The sequence below is a fragment of the Cherax quadricarinatus genome, chromosome 58 (genome assembly GCF_038502225.1).
Source record: "Cherax quadricarinatus isolate ZL_2023a chromosome 58, ASM3850222v1, whole genome shotgun sequence".
NCBI classification, from domain to species: Eukaryota; Metazoa; Arthropoda; class Malacostraca; order Decapoda; family Parastacidae; genus Cherax; species Cherax quadricarinatus.
In genome coordinates, this window is record NC_091349.1 from 4,518,844 (window position 1) to 4,539,162 (window position 20,319).

At 43.3% G+C, this 20,319-nt stretch overlaps 1 protein-coding gene across 1 annotated transcript in view; it reads left to right on the plus strand.

Moving 5' to 3' along the window:
* Window positions 1-16,328, plus strand: part of LOC128698108 (uncharacterized) — a 33,384-nt gene extending 17,056 nt beyond the window's left edge. The window contains exons 3-5 of the mRNA XM_070097553.1: window positions 11,794-11,953; window positions 12,985-13,117; window positions 13,631-16,328. Of these exons, the coding sequence (XP_069953654.1) occupies window positions 11,794-11,953; window positions 12,985-13,117; window positions 13,631-13,820 (483 nt within the window). The 3' untranslated portion in view covers window positions 13,821-16,328. The remainder of the gene's footprint in view (window positions 1-11,793; window positions 11,954-12,984; window positions 13,118-13,630) is intronic.
* Window positions 16,329-20,319: the final 3,991 nt, after the last annotated feature.

The window sequence follows — 20,319 nt, forward strand, 5'->3', positions numbered from 1 at the left end:
TTGTGAGGGTGGTGTGGAGGTTGTGAGGGTGGTGTGGAGGTTGTGAGGGTGATGTGGAGGTTGTGAGGGTGGTGTGGAGGTTGTGAGGATGGTGTGGAGGTTGTAAGGGTGGTGTGGAGGTTGTGAGGGTGATGTGGAGGTTGTGAGGTTGGTGTGGAAGTTGTGAGGGTGGTGTGGAGGTTGTGAGGGTAGTGTGGAGGTTGTGAGGGTGGTGTGGAGGTTGTGAGGGTGGTGTGGAGGTTGTGAGGGTGGCGTGGAGGTTGTGAGGGTGGTGTGGAAGTTGTGAGGGTGGTGTGGAGGTTGTGAGGGTGGTGTGGAGGTTGTGAGGGTGGTGTGGAGGTTGTGAGGGTGGTGTGGAGGTTGTGAGGGTGGTGTGGAGGTTGTGAGGGCGGTGTGGAGGTTGTGAGGGTGGTGTGGAGGTTGTGAGGGTGATGTGGAGGTTGTGAGGGTGATGTGGAAGTTGTGAGGGTGGTGTGGAGGTTGTGAGGGTGATGTGGAGGTTGTGAGGGTGGTGTGGAGGTTGTGAGGGTGGTGTGGAGGTTGTGAGAGTGATGTGGAGGTTGTGAAGGTGGTGTGGAGGTTGTGAGGGTGGTGTGGAGGTTGTGAGGGTGGTGTGGAGGTTGTGAGGGTGGTGTGGAGGTTGTGAGGGTGGTGTGGAGGTTGTGAGTGTGATGTGGAGGTTGTGAGGGTGGTGTGGAGGTTGTGAGGGTGGTGTGGAGGTTGCGAGTGATGTGGAGGTTGTGAGGGTGGTGTGGAGGTTGTGAGGGTGGTGTGGAGGTTGTGAGAGTGATGTGGAGGTTGTGAGGGTGGTGTGGAGGCTGTGAGGGTGGTGTGGAGGTTGTGAGGGTGGTGTGGAGGTTGTGAGAGTGATGTGGAGGTTGTGAGGGTGGTGTGGAGGTTGTGAGGGTGGTGTGGAGGTTGTGAGTGATGTGGAGGTTGTGAGGGTGGTGTGGAGGTTGTGAGGGTGGTGTGGAGGTTGTGAGAGTGATGTGGAGGTTGTGAGGGTGGTGTGGAGGCTGTGAGGGTGGTGTGGAGGTTGTGAGGGTGGTGTGGAGGCTGTGAGGGTGGTGTGGAGGTTGTGAGGGTGGTGTGGAGGTTGTGAGAGTGATGTGGAGGTTGTGAGGGTGGTGTGGAGGTTGTGAGGGTGGTGTGGAGGTTGTGAGAGTGATGTGGAGGTTGTGAGGGTGGTGTGGAGGTTGTGAGGGTGATGTGGAAGTTGTGAGGGTGGTGTGGAGGTTGTGAGGGTGGTGTGGAGGCTGTGAGGGTGGTGTGGAGGCTGTGAGGGTGGTGTGGAGGTTGTGAGGGTGGTGTGGAGGTTGTGAGGGTGGTGTGGAGGTTGTGAGGGTGGTGTGGAGGTTGTGAGGGTGGTGTGGAGGTTGTGAGGGTGGTGTGGAGGTTGTGAGGGTGGTGTGGAGGTTGTGAGGGTGGTGTGGAGGTTGTGAGGGTGGTGTGGAGGTTGTGAGGGTGGTGTGGAGGCTGTGAGGGTGGTGTGGAGGTTGTGAGGGTGGTGTGGAGGTTGTGAGGGTGGTGTGGAGGTTGTGAGGGTGGTGTGGAGGTTGTGAGGGTGGTGTGGAGGTTGTGAGGGTGGTGTGGAGGCTGTGAGGGTGGTGTGGAGGTTGTGAGGGTGGTGTGGAGGTTGTGAGGGTGGTGTGGAGGTTGTGAGGGTGGTGTGGAGGCTGTGAGGGTGGTGTGGAGGTTGTGAGGGTGGTGTGGAGGTTGTGAGGGTGGTGTGGAGGCTGTGAGGGTGGTGTGGAGGTTGTGAGGGTGGTGTGGAGGTTGTGAGGATGATGTGGAAGTTGTGAGGGTGGTGTGGAGGTTGTGAGGGTGGTGTGGAGGTTGTGAGGATGGTGTGGAGGTTGTGAGGGTGGTGTGGAGGTTGTGAGGGTGGTGTGGAGGTTGTGAGGGTGATGTGGAAGTTGTGAGGGTGGTGTGGAGGTTGTGAGGATGGTGTGGAGGTTGTGAGGGTGGTGTGGAGGTTGTGAGGATGGTGTGGAGGTTGTGAGGGTGGTGTGGAGGTTGTGAGGGTGGTGTGGAGGTTGTGAGGGTGATGTGAAGGCTGTGTTAGAGGTTAAGCGTATTTTATTGTGTACGTGCTGATCTTGCCAAGTTGTCAGCTTAACACCAGCACCAGTCACCTGGTGTGCGAGGCTGGCACAACACTTCTCCTCATCTAACACGTGTGTATGTGTGTGTATGTGTGTGTGTGTGTGTGTGAAAGTGAAAATACATTTAACTTTATATCTCAAATATCTTGTGTAAAATCTTTGTCACGTTTCATGTGATCATGATGTTTTACATTAGATTTGAGAGCTTTGCAGAATACAAACCTAAGTGTGCTGTGTGAGATTTTCTGTTTTGTATTGTTAGTTTAATATCCTTATTATGCACTCCATACCCATCCAGAGGTGCATAATGGGTCCAGGGACTGGACCCCAAAGTTTTGATGGATGAACAAGTTACAAAGGTAATGAACTCTGTTCTTGTGTGTTTCACCACACACACACACACACACACACACACACACACACACACACACACACACACACACACACACACACACACACATACAGGAGCTTGGACTCGACCCTTGCAACCTCAACTAGGTGAGTACAACTAGGTGAGTACACATATGGGAGGCAGGATCCATTCACAACTTTAAGCAGAGGTATGATAAAGCTAATGGTGCAGGGAGAGTGACCCAGTAGCGGCCAGTGAAGAGGCGGGGCCAGGAGCTATGAATCGACCCCTGCAACCACAACTAGGTGAGTACAACTAGTGACCACGTAGTTCTGAGCTTTGAATACATCGTAGAACTACAAGTGGAGAGGGTAACAGGAGTAGAAAGGGAAAAGCCAAACTATAAAAGAGAGGACTATACAGGTATGAGGACCTTCCTACAGGAGGTCTTCATACCTGAGGAAAGAGAGTTGGTAGGAAAGTCAGTAAACGAAATAATGGACTACATAACAACAAAATGCAAAAAGGCAGAGGAAAGGTTTGTTTCCAAGAGTAACAGAAATAATGGGAAGACCAGAATGAGCCCTTGGTTTACCCGAAGGTGTAGGGAGGCAAAAAGTAAGTGCGCTAGAGAATGGAAAACGTACAGAAGGCAAAGGACCCAGAAAAATAAAGAGATTAGTCGAAGAGCCAGAAACGAGTATGCACAGATAAGGAGGGAGGCGCAGCGGCAATACGAAAACGACATAGCATCGAAAGTCAAGTCTGACCCGAAACTGCTTTACAGCCTCATCAGGAGGAAGACAACTATCAAGGACCAGGTAATCAGGCTGAGGAAAGAAGGTGGGGAGCTCACAAGAAACGACCAAGAAGTATGTGAGGAGCTCAACACGAGATTTCAGGAAGTATTTACAGTGGAGGCAGAAAGGACACTGGGAACACAAAACAGAGGGGTACACCAGCAAGGGATATACCAACAAGTGTTGGATGAAATACACATAACCTTGATACCTCAAAGGTGGTGGGACCGGACATCTCTCTTAGGTCCTTAAAGAGGGCGCAGAGACAATGTATGTGCCACTAACCACAATCTTCAACACATCCCTTGAAACTGGGCAACTACCTGAGGTATGGAAGACGGCAAGTGTGGTCCCCATCTTTAAGAAAGGAGACAGAAACGAAGCACTAAACCATAGACCAGTGTCACTGACGTGTACAGTAAGCAAAGTCGGAGAAGATTATCAGGTGGAGAGTGGCGGAACACCTGGAATGGAACAAGATTATAAACTACAGCCAGCATGGATTCATGGAAGGCAAATCCTGTGTCACAACCTGCTGGAGTTTTATGACAAGGTACCTGAAGTAAGACATGAGAGGGAGGGGTGGGTTGACTGCATTTTCTTGGACTGCAAGGCCTTCGACACAGTTCCTCACAAGAGATTAGTGCAGAAGCTAGAGGATCAGGCACATATAACAGGAAGGGCACTGCAATTGAATACCTGACAGGGAGGCAACAACAAGTCATGGTATCATCAGTGATGAGGTATCACAGTGGGCGCCTGTGACGAGCGGGGTCCAAAAGGGGTCAGTCCTGGGACCAGTGCTATTCTTGGTATATGTGAATGACATGACGGAAGGGATAGACTCTGAAGTGTCCCTGTTTGCAGATGATGTGAAATTAATGAGGAGAATTAAATCAGATGCAGATCAGACAGGTCTACAAAGAGACCTGGACAGGCTGGACGCGTGGTCCAGCAACTAGCTCCTTGAATTTAACCCCGCCAAATGCAAAGTCATGAAGATCGGGGAAGGGCAAAGAAGACCGCAGACAGAGTATAGGCTAGGCGGCCAAAGACTGCAAACCTCACTCAGGGAGAAAGATCTAGGGGTGAGTATAATACCGAGCACGTCGCCGGAAGCACACATTAACCAGATAACTGCTGCGGCATATGGGTGCCTGGCGAACCTGAGAATAGCGTTCCGATACCTCAGTAAGGAATCGTTCAAGACTATACACTCGTATGTCAGGCTCATACTGGAGCACGCAGCACCAGTTTGGAACCCACACCTGGTCAAGCACATCAAGAAATTAGAGAAAGTGCAAAGTTTTGCAACAAGGCTGGTTCCAGAGCTCAGGGGAATGTCCTACGAAGAAAGGTTAAGGGAAATCGCCCTGACGACACTGGAGGACAGGAGGGTCAGGGGTGACATGATAACGACATAAAATACTGCGTAGAATAGATAAGGTGGACAGAGACAGGATGTTCCAGAGATGGGACACAGAAACAAGGGGCCACAATTGGAAGTTGAAAATTCAGATGAGTCAGATGGATGTTAGGAAGTATTTCTTCAGCCACAGAGTTGTTAGGAAGTGGAATAGTCTGGCAAGTGATGTAGTGGAGACAGGAACCATACATAGTTTTAAGACGAGGTATGATAAAGCTCATGGAGCAGGGAGAGGGAGGACCCAAGCGGTCAATGATGAGGCGGGGCCAGGAGCCGAGTCTCGACCCCTGCAACCACAATTAGGTGAGTATACACACATACATACATATATATATGTCGTGCCGAACAGGTAAAACTTGCTATTTTGGCTTAAATAGCAACGCTCTTCTTGCCGAATAAGGCAAGTGAAAATTTGTGTATGCAATAATTTCGTAAAAATCATTCTGAATCTAATGGAAAAATATATTTCATTGTGTTTGTTTATTATTAAATTACTGTAAACTTATCAAAAATATATTTAGTTGGATTAGTCTGAATTAAATTATGCTTGTTATATTAAGGTTAGGTAAGTTTTCTAAGTTTCTTTTGGTACCAAATTATTAATTTTTACATTAACATAAAAAAAAAAAATAGAAAAGCTAGATACAGCGATTGATAAACAAGGGTTGAGGTCGACCGTTCGTCACTGTAGGAGTTGCCAGCAGTCACCGGTTTCTTCAACACGCAAGTTATACTTTTGTATCATTCAAATCACATATTACTCGGGTAGATAATTTCCAGTAGATCCTTCATGTGTTAGCTCAAATCACTGACCAGTATGTTTTAAATAAGTGCCCCACTGATCAGATCAGATCGACTGGTCCGAACCCTTGACTGGTCCGAACCCTTGACTGGTCTGAACCCTTGACTGGTTTCAAACGGTTTCGTTGGACAATAAAGCAGACTGTAAACGGATGGGGTTGTAGGCGCCCTTATAAACACAAACATTACATATAAATCAGGAACGTGCACGGTAAGCTGTCCAATATACAAAAACAGTTAGAAACAGAAATAGAAATACCTAGAGCTTAATTTAAGGAGGTTATTAATAGAATATTCAAGAGGTTGCTAGTAGAATTGCAGTAAATCAACCATTCAAATCATTATGAAGCTGTGTGTAGTCTCTGGTCAGTCAAACAAACGGGCTTCCACATGGGTAAATTGTAATTTTTGTGGAAATTGGTGTCACGCCCCTTGTGCAGATATCCAAGAACTAGCTACAAGCAGTGTTAAAACAGGGAAGTGTTTTTGGGTATGCCCAAATGAGATAAATCTGTGGACTAAAATCACAAGGGTATTAAAAGAGGACAACATCAAAGCTGCTTTCATAGAAAACCTGGAAGCTTTCTACAACAGATGGGAACATAAAAAGTCTGGGCTGAATGGTACTGCCCTTGATACTGGCCATGTAGTCAGAAACTGTAAGGCTGGAGGTGATGTCCTGGTAGTCAGTAAATGTGGGGCTGATAGTGCTGTCCTGGGAGACAGTAATGGTGAAGCTGGAGGTGCTGTCCTGGGAGACAGTAATGGTGAATCTGGAGGTGCTGTCCTGGGAGACAGTAATGCTGAAGCTGGAGGTTTTGTCCAGGTAGTCGGGAATTATACGCAGGAAGGAATACATATAAATGACCTCATAGGGGACAGGAGCCATAGTAGGGAAACAAGTGTAGTCAAAGATAAGATAAAACCAATATTGCAAACTAGAAATACTGCAGGAAATAGCAAACAAGAGGACTCCACTAGCAATAGTGAGGATATATTACCAAAAACAACTGGTGGGAGCTCCATTGTTGGTGCTAGGGACGATAGAAGTAAGACAGGGAAACATGCACCAACAGGGAATACAGTCACAGAAACCCAAGGCAAACGGAAACCAAGCCTGTGCACATACTATGCACTTGGTATCTGCTGGCATGGGAAATCTGGAAAAACAGATGGGACGTGCAACTATGACCACCCTAGAAAATGCCATGCCCATATGACAACAGGAAAATGCAAACTCCCTTCCTGTAAGCTTTTTCACCCTGAACTGTGTACCTCTTCAGTACAGGAAAGACTGTGCTATAACTTAAATTGCCAGGCATACCATCTAAAGGGGACAAAAAGATACAAAACTTCCAGGCCATGGGAAAACCTGGGTAGCCACAGCCACTCAAGAGGGAGAGGTTTTTTAGTGCCAGGAAGGAAAAAAAACTGGCAGGAAATGGCAGAAATCGTACACCAAATCCAGTCATTCCTGGAGTGGAACCACAGTTGAAGGCCTCCACTCCAAACCAACAGATACAGATACTAATGCCGGAAAAAAAATCCCCCCCCAGTACCAACAATACCACCAGTCCGATAACATTCTTCTTTGCAAATATACAGGGTCTAAAGCCAGCAACAAACAACAAAATACCTTTCATCCGTGGACTGCTTGCAGAGGCAAAGGCAATGTTCGCGGCTTTCACTGAGACCCACATAAAGGATCACTTGGACAACGAAATATGGATCCCAGGTTACAACCTATACAGATGTGACAGAGTGAACAGGCAAAGGGGGGGGGGGGTTGGCCTGTACATTGCAGAGTCACTTGTTTGCACAGAACTGCTTAATGCCTCAAATGATGTAGTGGAAGTTTTAGCAGTAAAGGTTGAGAACCAAAACTTAGTCATTGTGGTAGTCTACAAGCCTCCGGATGCAACATCCCAGCAATTCCAGGAACAGCTGTTAAAAATTGACCACTGTCTGGAAAATCTTCCAGCTCCTGCACCCAACATCTTGCTCCTGGGGGATTTCAACTTAAGGCACCTAAAATGGAGGAATATAGCAAATAATATTGTTGCAGTAATAACACCAGGAGGCAGCTCTGATGAAAACTCACACTCACACGAGCTTTTAAATCTCTGCACAAAATTCAATTTAAACCAGCAAATAATAGAGCCTACTAGACTGGAGAATACACTAGACCTCATCTTCACTAACAATGATGATCTGATAAGAAATGTCACCATATCAAAAACAATATACTCAGATCACAACATAATTGAGGTTCAGACATGTATGCGTGGAGCCCCAGACCGACATAATGAGACTAGTCACGAGGGAGCATTCACCAAATTCAACTTCAATAACAAAAACATAAAGTGGGACCAAGTAAACCAAGTCCTAACCGATATAAGCTGGGAAGATATACTAAGCAACACAGACCCCAACTTATGCCTCGAACAGATTAACTCGGTGGCACTCGATGTATGCACAAGGCTTATTCCTCTAAGAAAAAGGAGGAGTAGATGTAAAATAGAAAGAGACAGGCGCTCCCTTTACAGGCGACGGAAAAGAATAACAGAGCGGCTAAAAGAGGTCAATATATCTGAAATGCGTAGGGAGACACTGGTCAGAGAAATAGCAAGCATCGAACTTAAGCTAAAAGAATCCTTTAGGAGTCAGGAATCGCGGGAAGAACTAAAAGCCATAAATGAAATCGAAAGAAACCCAAAGTATTTCTTCTCCTATGCCAAATCAAAATCGAGAACAACGTCCAGTATTGGGCCCCTACTTAAACAAGATGGGTCCTACACAGATGACAGCAAGGAAATGAGTGAGCTACTCAAGTCCCAATATGACTCAGTTTTTAGCAAGCCGCTAACCAGACTGAGAGTCGAAGATCAAAATGAATTTTTTATGAGAGAGCCACAAAATTTGATTAACACAAGCCTATCCGATGTTATCCTGACGCCAAATGACTTCGAACAGGCGATAAATGACATGCCCATGCACTCTGCCCCAGGGCCAGACTCCTGGAACTCTGTGTTCATCAAGAACTTCAAGAAGCCCCTATCACGAGCCTTTTCCATCCTATGGAGAGGGAGCATGGACACGGGGGTCGTCCCACAGTTACTAAAAACAACAGACATAGCCCCACTCCACAAAGGGGGCAGTAAAGCAACAGCAAAGAACTACAGACCAATAGCACTAACATCCCATATCATAAAAATCTTTGAAAGGGTCCTAAGAAGCAAGATCACCACCCATCTAGAAACCTATCAGTTACACAACCCAGGGCAACATGGGTTTAGAACAGGTCGCTCCTGTCTGTCTCAACTATTGGATCACTACGACAAGGTCCTAAATGCACTAGAAGACAAAAAGAATGCAGATGTAATATATACAGACTTTGCAAAAGCCTTCGACAAGTGTGACAATGGCGTAATAGTGCACAAAATGCGTGCTAAAGGAATAACAGGAAAAGTCGGTCGATGGATCTATAATTTCCTCACTAACAGAACACAGAGAGTAGTCGTCAACAGAGTAAAGTCCGAGGCAGCTACGGTGAAAAGCTCTGTTCCACAAGGCACAGTACTCGCTCCCATCTTGTTCCTCATCCTCATATCCGACATAGACAAGGATGTCAGCCACAGCACCGTGTCTTCCTTTGCAGATGACACCCGAATCTGCATGACTGTGTCTTCCATTGCAGACACTGCAAGGCTCCAGGCGGACATCAACCAAATCTTTCAGTGGGCTGCAGAAAACAATATGAAGTTCAACGATGAGAAATTTCAATTACTCAGATATGGTAAACATGAGGAAATTAAATCTTCATCAGAGTACAAAACAAATTCTGGCCACAAAATAGAGCGAAACACCAACGTCAAAGACCTGGGAGTGATCATGTCGGAGGATCTCACCTTCAAGGACCATAACATTGTATCAATCGCATCTGCTAGAAAAATGACAGGATGGATAATGAGAACCTTCAAAACTAGGGAGGCCAAGCCCATGATGACACTCTTCAGGTCACTTGTTCTATCTAGGCTGGAATATTGCTGCACACTAACAGCACCTTTCAAGGCAGGTGAAATTGCTGACCTAGAAAATGTACAGAGAACCTTCACGGCGCGCATAACGGAGATAAAACACCTCAATTACTGGGAGCGCTTGAGGTTCCTAAACCTGTATTCCCTGGAACGCAGGTGGGAGAGATACATGATTATATACACTTGGAAAATCCTAGAGGGACTAGTACCGAACTTGCACACGAAAATCACTCACTACGAAAGCAAAAGACTTGGCAAACGATGCACCATCCCCCCAATGAAAAGCAGGGGTGTCACTAGCACGTTAAGAGACCATACAATAAGTGTCAGGGGCCCGAGACTGTTCAACTGCCTCCCAGCACACATAAGGGGGATTACCAACAGACCCCTGGCAGTCTTCAAACTGGCACTGGACAAGCACCTAAAGTCGGTTCCTGATCAGCCGGGCTGTGGCTCGTACGTTGGTTTGCGTGCAGCCAGCAGTAACAGTCTGGTTGATCAGGCTCTGATCCACCAGGAGGCCTGGTCACAGACCGGGCCGCGGGGGCGTTGACCCCCGGAACTCTCTCCGGGTAAACTCCAGGTAAACTCCAGGTAAACTCCAGGTAAACTCCAGGTAAACTCCAGGTAAATGAAAGAATATATCTACACGTGTGTGTTTGTGTCTCGGCACCACACACACACACACACACACGCACACACACACACACACACACACACACACACACACACACACACACACACACACACACACACACACACACGCACACATACACACACAAACACAAACTGACACACACACACACACACACACACACATACACACACACACACACACACACACACACACACACACACACACATACACACACACACACACACACACACACACACACACACACACACACACACACACACACACACACACACACACACACACACACACACACACATACACACACACACACACACACACACATACATATATATTATGCAAATATCTTAACAAGCGATACAAGATGCAGAACAACCACGCAGGGAGTTGAATGATAGCTCTAGGCCTTTGGTGTTTTATGTCTCGTTTTCATCCATCACCATCATTGGTTATCCTAGATTATTTACACTGTGTACGACCATTTCACTTATGTGTTCCTGTGCATATATAAACTTACTAAGATATTGCATTTTACCATCAGTTACCCCTTGTAACCTTAACATGTCAGAAACGTTTTCGGTCTAGCAGTGAGGTGTAGGCCTAACTTAAAAAAAATAATTTTATTATTATTAAGCTCAGTAAGTTTATTTAGGTACAGGTACAAATAAGTACAATATCACACCTAGTAAGATGTGTAAATTACCTAACATAACTCCAAAAATTCAGACGAAGTGACGTATTTTCATTGGGGTCCTTGTAATATCTTAATATACCCGGGCCGGGAGAATACCGACGAATAAAAAAAAAAAAATAATATTTAAAGCCTAGTTGGTAGCCAGAATGAGCTGCAAACAAACCATACCACGGGTGGAGTTTGAACCCGACGGTCTGGAGTTTTGTGACTCTCTGACCGCGGGTTCAAACCCCACCCGTGGTATGGTTTGTTTGCAATCGTGTCATTACGATTTCGTGAGTCAGAATGAGTTGTTTTCATTTTCGTTTTGGTATGCAGTTCTGAACGATTTTCTTTAGAGTTCAGATATATATTATTTTAAGCTCATTCATTTAATTTCATCAAGTTTCAGAATGGCTTAGCTTCATAAAATCAACATTAAATGCCAATTATTTACTTAGATTATACATTGTATAAGATATTGAATATTTTCATATGTTAAAGCCTATAGTTATGCCTGTAGTTATACTTATAGTTGTAATCATAACCATGATTTTTAAAGAGGTGGACTGGTAAGCCAGCGGGAGTCCTCGGTCAGATTACCAAAAGCTCCAGCTGTGGGTCATCATACGATTAAGACCGCATCAAGAAACACTTATCCTGTTTCCTGACAAACATACCTACCTACCTATGCAAAGAATTTCAAGGACTATAAGTAAATAAAAAAGTTTATTTAGGCACAGGTACACATAAGTACAATTATTATACATAGCGTAATACACAAATAAACTTTCCTCTCTCCAATGTATGGTTTTTACGTGTATTGTGCCGGTCACGATATTGTCTTTTTGTTCTCTGTACATACTGTGAATTACCTAACTCCAAAAAAGTCAGTAATTTATTTCCACTGGGATCCCTGATTATTGTAGTATGTTACTTTGCAGATAGCGTCTAGAAGACTGGACAAGTCACCACAAGGGCCACCGGAAAGGAAGAAGAGAGATGATCAGAATAATGTCAACAAATACTCTGAGCTTTACCTGGAGGACCAAGACGAGGAGGAGGATAAGTTGTTTTATGCGAAATCCTTCAAGGAAAAATCCCGTGAGTGATCTGCAGAAAAAATCATTCCCTCAAAATATTGTTTAAATGGCCTACATTATGAGTGGTATATCTCTCAGTGTCTATATGGTGAGAATTTAGCTTAATTTTTGGCTAGTGGTGAACAGGCAACATGAAGCCTTAATGACCTTCGTGTCGTAGATGAGAATTTAACCTCAATAACCAACCATATATATATGTCGTGCCGAATAGGCAGAACTTGCGATCATGGCTTAAATAGCAACGCTCATCTTGCCATATAGGACAAGTGAAAATTGTGTATGCAATAATTTCGCCAAAATCATTCTGAACCTAACGAAAAAAATATATTTCACTGTGTTTGTTTAGTATTAAATTATTGTAAACAAATCTAAAATATATTTAGTTGGGTTAGGCTAAAATAAATTGTTCTTGTTATAATAAGGTTAGGTAAGTTTTCTAAGATTCTTTTGGAGCAAAATTAAATTTTTTTTACATTAACATTAATGAAAAAATATATCTTTAAACGTATAAGAGAAAATTTTAGAAAGGACTTAATTTTAAATGAGTTCTTGCTAATTGACCAGTTTTACATATTCGGCACGACATATATATATATATTTATATATATATATATATATATATATATATATATATTTATATATATATATATATATATATATATATAATCACACGTCTCATGCGTCATCATATGTACTAGCAAGAAAGCAATACATGATGCGCCTTAATGCTAGTTAAGGGACCCTGATCCAAACGCTGTATGATCCTTGCGAATTTAACGCTTTCCCTTAAATATAATAATAATAATAATTAATAATAATGGAAATCACCATATGCTGGTTTTAACCATATATCCTCAGAGAAACAAGGCTGTGTGACACGTACGGGGCTTAGCATAAGTTTTTTCTTTTAAATGTAATCATTTTAATGTAATTACACAGTATTTCACTCACAGGTGAGCGAAGCACTGTGGAACTCAAGCCTAGCTCTTCTATGAGTGCGTTCATTCTCAAAAATGGTCACTCGTATTTCAGGTTGGTACGTACAGACGCCGCTGTTCCATTTCGACCTGTATTCTTGCCTACCAAGGTTCGTGTGTGAGGTGCACGCTCAGGCCTCCCACTCTGACCTCTCCCAGCTCGAGATGGATATTGTTAACCTCTTCAGGTCAGTTGAGGCTGCACTCACGATATCGCCCATACGGATTTAGCACTTATTTTAAAATGTTATGCTGCTACTGCTGTAACTGTTATCACTGCTATTACTAATATCATTACTGTTGCTAATATTTTGACTGTGCTCAATAATCACTCAAATACAGAAACTCAGGTGATTGTATATTTCGACTGCCTTCTGGAATCCTCTTCGGCAGAACTAATAATAATGAATATTTTTCGAAGGGCAGAGGCTGGGTTGTCGAGGTGGTGTGGACATTTTGAGAGGATGGAGCAAAATAGGATCACTAGGGCTTTAAATCTGGGTTGGTGGGAAGGAGGGGTAGGGATTTACTTGAAGTTGCCCCCCCCCCTCAGGGTATGTGACCCCTGTGGGTTTAGCACTTTCCTGTGAATATAATAATGATATTACCACTATTACTACTAATAATAATACTATTAATGCTACTATTTCTGCTGGTACTACTACTAATAACATATTACAATTTATTTTGTTTATTTTCAGGAACTACTTGCCATTGGAGGGGCCAGACTCGCCCGTATATAAATACCAGCTGGCTGCCCATATGGGCCAGCTGGCCACGGGACTGGATCCCTCTCCCTGCTACTCTATCTACCCTGCGTGCCCACTCTCCAGGGTACAGGTTATAGAAGCCCTGAGGGGCGTCAAAACTTCGAAAAAGATGTTTTCTTGAGGTCTTCAAACCCTGAGATAATGGAAAGATGTGTATATAAATGTACACTAAGAGGTGTCTCTCAGTGTATATACACTAAGAGGTATATGTCTTAGTATATACACCGAGAGTGTACTTTAATAGTTGTTTAAAGTGTTTAATTTCTTGAATATTGTAAAATAGATTACTTGTGTGTGTGTACACACACACACACACACACACAATAGTGCTGGATGCACCATTGTTAAGGATTGTGTGGTCTAGTGGTCTAAAGCGTCATGCGTTTTCTCACCATAAGGCAGGCCAAAATAGCATGAGTTCGACTCCTTGCCTAGTGACCCAAAGAGAAAGAAAATCCCCAAAGAGAAAATACTTTCATCATCATTCAACACTTTCACCTCACTCACACATAATCACTGTTTTTGCAGAGGTGCCCAGAACACAATAGTTTAGAAGCATATGCGTATAAAGATACACAACATATTCCTCCAAACTGCCAGTATCCCAACCCCCTCCTTTAAAGTGCAGGCATTGTCCTTCCCATTTCCAGAACTCAAGTTCGGCTAAGTTTATAATAACCGATTTCCCTGAATCCTTTCGCTAAATATTACCCTGCTCACACTCCAACAGCTCTTCAAGTCCCAAAAACCATTCTTCTCCATTTACTCCTAACACGCTCACACACGCTTGCTGAAAGTCCAAGTCCCTCGCCCACAAAACCTCCTTTACCCCCTCCAACCTTTTCGAGGACGACCCCTACCCCTCCTTCCTTCTCCAGATTTACACGCTCTCCAGGTCATTCTACTTTGATCCATTATCTCTAAATGACCAAACCACCTCAACAACCCCTCTTTAGCCCTCTGGCTAATACTTTTATTAAGTCCACACCTCTTCCTAATTTCCACAATCCGAATTCTCTGTATAATATTTACACCACACATTGCCCTTAGACAGCACATCTCCACTGCCTTTAGCCGCCTCCTCGCTGCAGCATTTACAACCCAAGTTTCACGACCATATAAGTGTTGGTACTACTATACTTTTATACATTCCCTTCTTTGTCTACATAGATAAAAATTTTTGCCTCCACAGATACCTCAACGCACCACTCACATTTTTTCCTTCATCAGTTCTGTGGTTAACCCCGTCCTTCATAAACCCATCCGCTGACGAGTCAACTCCCAAATGTCTGAAAACATTCTTCCATACTCTTTTTCTCCAATGTGGTATCCAATTTTTCTTTAAACCATTTGATACCCTCATCACCTTACTGTTATCTATGTTCACTTTCAACTTTCTACCTTTACACACACCCTCCCAAACTCGTCAACTAACCTTTGCAGCTTTTCTTTAGTATCTCCCATAAGCACAGTATCATCAGCAAAAAGTAACTGTCTCCACTCCCATTTTGTACAGTCGCCATATTTGAAACTTAACTAGCTAACTGAACTCTGTACCTATACAAAGATTTGACTTTAATCTACGTTTTATGGATTACATTATTCTTGATAGGAGACGTTAGGCTTCAACGAGCCACGTCAGCTATATTGATTAAAGAACTCGGTTATTTACCGGTTATGTGATGCTTTTAAAGAGATAATACGAGACTCACAAAATCTTAGTAACACTGTAGCAAAGTAACCACGGAACGGGTGGGATTTGAACCCACTTGCTTGGAGTTCAACGACTCGTTTGCCATGGGTTCAAACCCCATCCGTTCCGTGGTTTGAGAGATTACTAAAGTTTGCTGAATCTAAAAAAAAAAAAATACATAGTGGACATGTCCACTGGTGCATACAAGAAACACACATCCACCTTTCTACATCCACACACTAATACTAGAAAATGAAGTATGTAAGCAATAAAAATGTCAATAATACCTGATAGATTTAGCCTTTAGGGAAGGTATTACAATCTTGGCCTCTTATTTGTGCTTACAGGGGGTCGAGTCCTGGCTCTTACCTCGTGCTTCGTAGGCGTCAATTATATGCTTGTTTATATATGGCAGATCTAACATCAAAAGATTTATTCGTAGTGGGAAAGACATCTCTAGTAGGCTGATTTGAAACAGTATTATGATTTTGTTTGTATTGAAAGTTATAGCGTGATAGTATCACTGGGAAGTGAGAAAAAATGATTTGGTGCCAATAATGAGAGTGCCTTAGATATTGTGTCATATATAAGGTATATAGAGAAAAGGAGGATAACACTAGTAGTGTTGTGATAACATTTTGGCACCTTAGGTTAGGGGTGATGTTTGTGAATACTGTGTTGTGGAAGGTAATACACAAAACTAGTGGCTTTGATATAATGCTGAGTTAGTTGATAAAAGCGGCTTTAGATTAGAGTCACATCTTAGTGATCTTGCAAAGAAGAATTAATAACACAAATGGGTTTAACGTTTCGCGGTATGAATTTAAAAAAAAACAAGATGTTAGATAGGCTAGTTCTGATGTGTCTCTCCTGCAAGATGATACACCTCTATCATGTACGAGGAATATTTGTAGACGTTTCTCCAACCAGTGGCTTTGTCAGTACACTACAAGGACATACTGTGAAGAATTGTATACAAAACATAGGTAATCAGTCCCTCGGTCTTGGAGTTGGTGAAGATCACCATAGTCTTAAAGGAACTAAGTTTCTTCATTATATCCTTATATTAATAAATGAATTTGGTAGGGTGTGCAAAAGAAGAAAATTAAAGGTGAATACAGGAAAGAGTAAGGTTATGAGGATAACAAAAAGATTAGGTGATGAAAGATTGAATATCAGATTGGAGGGAGAGAGTATGGAGGAGGTGAACGTATTCAGATATTTGGGAGTGGACGTGTCAGCGGATGGGTCTATGAAAGATGAGGTGAATCATAGAATTGATGAGGGAAAAAGAGTGAGTGGTGCACTTAGGAGTCTGTGGAGACAAAGAACTTTGTCCTTGGAGGCAAAGAGGGGAATGTATGAGAGTATAGTTTTACCAACGCTCTTATATGGGTGTGAAGCGTGGGTGATGAATGTTGCAGCGAGGAGAAGGCTGGAGGCAGTGGAGATGTCATGTCTGAGGGCAATGTGTGGTGTGAATATAATGCAGAGAATTCGTAGTTTGGAAGTTAGGAGGAGGTGCGGGATTACCAAAACTGTTGTCCAGAGGGCTGAGGAAGGGTTGTTGAGGTGGTTCGGACATGTAGAGAGAATGGAGCGAAACAGAATGACTTCAAGAGTGTATCAGTCTGTAGTGGAAGGAAGGCGGGGTAGGGGTCGGCCTAGGAAGGGTTGGAGGGAGGGGGTAAAGGAGGTTTTGTGTGCGAGGGGCTTGGACTTCCAGCAGGCATGCGTGAGCGTGTTTGATAGGAGTGAATGGAGACAAATGGTTTTTAATACTTGACGTGCTGTTGGAGTGTGAGCAAAGTAACATTTATGAAGGGATTCAGGGAAACCGGCAGGCCGGACTTGAGTCCTGGAGATGGGAAGTACAGTGCCTGCACTCTGAAGGAGGGGTGTTAATGTTGCAGTTTAAAAACTGTAGTGTAAAGCACCCTTCTGGCAAGACAGTGATGGAGTGAATGATGGTGAAAGTTTTTCTTTTTCGGGCCACCCTGCCTTGGTGGGAATCGGCCGGTGTGATAATAAAAAAAAAAAAAATAATAATTAATAAAGCCACTGGTTGCCGACACGTCTACAGATAAAGATACCCAGATGTTGCAAATGTGTCTAATTCTTTATCCCTAAATCTCGAGGGAAGATTTAAATCTGGGTGAGAGTCAACATTCATGAGGTGGGGATTATGAAAGTAGTGGACGAGGTCGAGATATTAGTATGCTGTAGTTAGTTGATATGAGTATATAAATATACCAGTGGTGTGTGACGTCACTTGTAAGACAGGGTAAGAAGTTTGAGTTAATCAAATAAAAACAGTACTATTAAGTACAAGGTAAGGTGATACACAGTGAACGAGTAAACAGGATATAAAATGGCAACAAGATTTATACGTAATAAAATAATTGATAGGAGAACAAGAGTCAATGAGCAGAGTATCCGGTGGCAAGAAATTTCCCGTGGCTAGCTTGGTAACGCTCTCGCCTCCCACGCTGTGGTTTAATCCCCAGCACGGGTGAAAACGTTGGGCATATTTCCTAACACCTGCTTCCCTTGTTCACCTAGCAGTAAGTAGGTAACTGGGTCTTACTCGAAGGACTCCAATGCAGATAAGACAGACAGTCCCTCGATGACGCACTGCCTTTCTTGGGCTATCCTGGGCGGCTGTCCCTCCCTATTCCGGGTTATCCTGGGCGGCTGTCCCTCCCTATCCCGGGTTATCCTGGGTGGCTAACCCTCCCTACCCAGGGTTATCCTGGGTGGCTAACCCTCCCTACCCAGGGTTATCCTGGGTGGCTAACCCTCCCTACCCCGGGTTATCCTGGGTGGCTAACCTTTCTCCGGGCTAAAATCCCAGCAAATCTTATCTTACCTCCTGTTAATGGAGATGGGTGTTCCAGAATTACTGGTAAGAAATAGACTTCTGGTGTAACTCATTAATGAGGAAATCTGTGCAACCCGTCCAGATTAAACCGTACCACGGGCGGGGATAGAACCCGCGATCAGAGTCAAAACTCCAGACCGTCGCGTTAGCCACTGGACCAGCTAGCCACAATAAGATTCGTCCAACTAGATATATTTCTACACCATAGGAAGGTTAGCATAGGCACCACTGTGACCACAAATGCAAGTTTTTTTTATTGTGGCTAGCTGGTCCAGTGGCTAACGCGACGGTCTGGAGTTTTGAGACTCTCTGATCGCGGGTTCTATCCCCGCTCGTGGTATGGTTTGTTTGCAATCGTGTCATTACGATTTCGTGAGTCGTGTCCGTCCAGATTATTTAAGAGACGCTGGTCTGGTGTGAGCTTCTCACATCCTCGTTAATATGAGAGTATTTGTTGAGTAAACGTCTGCTCAGTGATTTGTTGAAATACTTAAATGATGTTAATAATGTAGCTTAATACTGTGTACAAATGGAAGACATGTATTTAGGCTGTTAATAAGTATTTATAATTTTACACCGACAGAAGTTTATGTAAGCAGGTAAAGCTTATTTTAGCAGACAAAGCTAATTTAAGCAGGCAAAGCTAATTTTACCAGGCAAACCTAATTTAAGCAGGCAAAGCTAATTTAAGCAGGCAAAGCTAATCTAAGCAGACAAAGCCGATTTTAACAGACAAAGCTTAAGCATGCAAACCTTATTTAAGCAGGCTAAATTTAGACATGCTAAGCTTATTTAAAAAAAGTTAAGCTGGTGGTGTGGCCCGCCAAGGTGAGTGATGTAAAGCTGGTTTCTTTGTTTCTTGATCCATTGATTTTGAGCTGCCTCTCTTCACTTGCATCAAACTCCATTATCACCCATTTCTCAGACGCTGTTATAGCCCTTGCTATTTTAGTGCTTCCATAGGAAATAATAATGTACATTTATATGCTCTTTGGTTGCCATGACTACACACACTCCTGCACACTGTCTTTCATATATAATATTTTTGTATAGAGGATCGTGTTTATAGCTCTCACAAGACTTTAAGTAATACTACATGTCTTATTTTATGTATATATCAGAATTTTTTTTAAAGAGGTTTAGGGCTAAAACTAACATTTTTTTCCATCACTTTTTGTAATAAGCATCGATATTATTGTTATATTTGGGATTACCGCTAGACCCGTAGGGGTGAGACAGCCTTGGGTAGCGAGAGACAATCAGGCTTGATCCAAGAAAGGGAAGAACAGGTTCAATTTCCCGAATCAAGAACCTATCACCAGCATCAAGGAACCTCCCTAGACCGGTTCAACAATAGTATAACTATATACAGTCTATATACAAAATAATACTGAATATATTTCAAAGGGATTACGATTTAGAAAATGCTAAATAACTTTTAAACGGGTGCAGAATTTTCAAATGAATATTAATTTAAAACAGTATGAAACTGCCCAGTCAGGTTGTTTTAGATAATTAGTCTCCAGGTGACTGGCTCAGGTTACTTCAGTAATAGTGTTGGGTAAATCTGGAAAACTATTGTGGTTGTCGCAGGAATAAGTGTGGTCAGTAATTTTCAGTTTATAGAAGTTGTTTGTAAACAATAATCAGGTGAATTAACTGTCCAGTACCATATGTTTTATGACCGTTTATAGTGATATTTTTTATTTATATTTTATATAAAACGTAATATTACAAATTTATAGTGATATAGCAGGGTATATAATGATATGGCAGGGCATATAATGATATAGAATGACCCTGGTGGGTTCTGTGCATAGTTCTCATTGTAATAATAATGATATACAATGATTTATAAAAAAAATGATTGAATGTAAGGATCCTTCGACTGGGGGGAAGCGGGGAGTGTCTTCAAACAAGGCATTAGAGCTGTTTTTCCCTCCTCCTCGGATCAAATCTGATTACCTACCATTGTCTAGGCATTGTATTACCCTTGCTGGCTTAGCGCTTCACCATAAATAGAGTTTAATATAAGGTAATGCATCG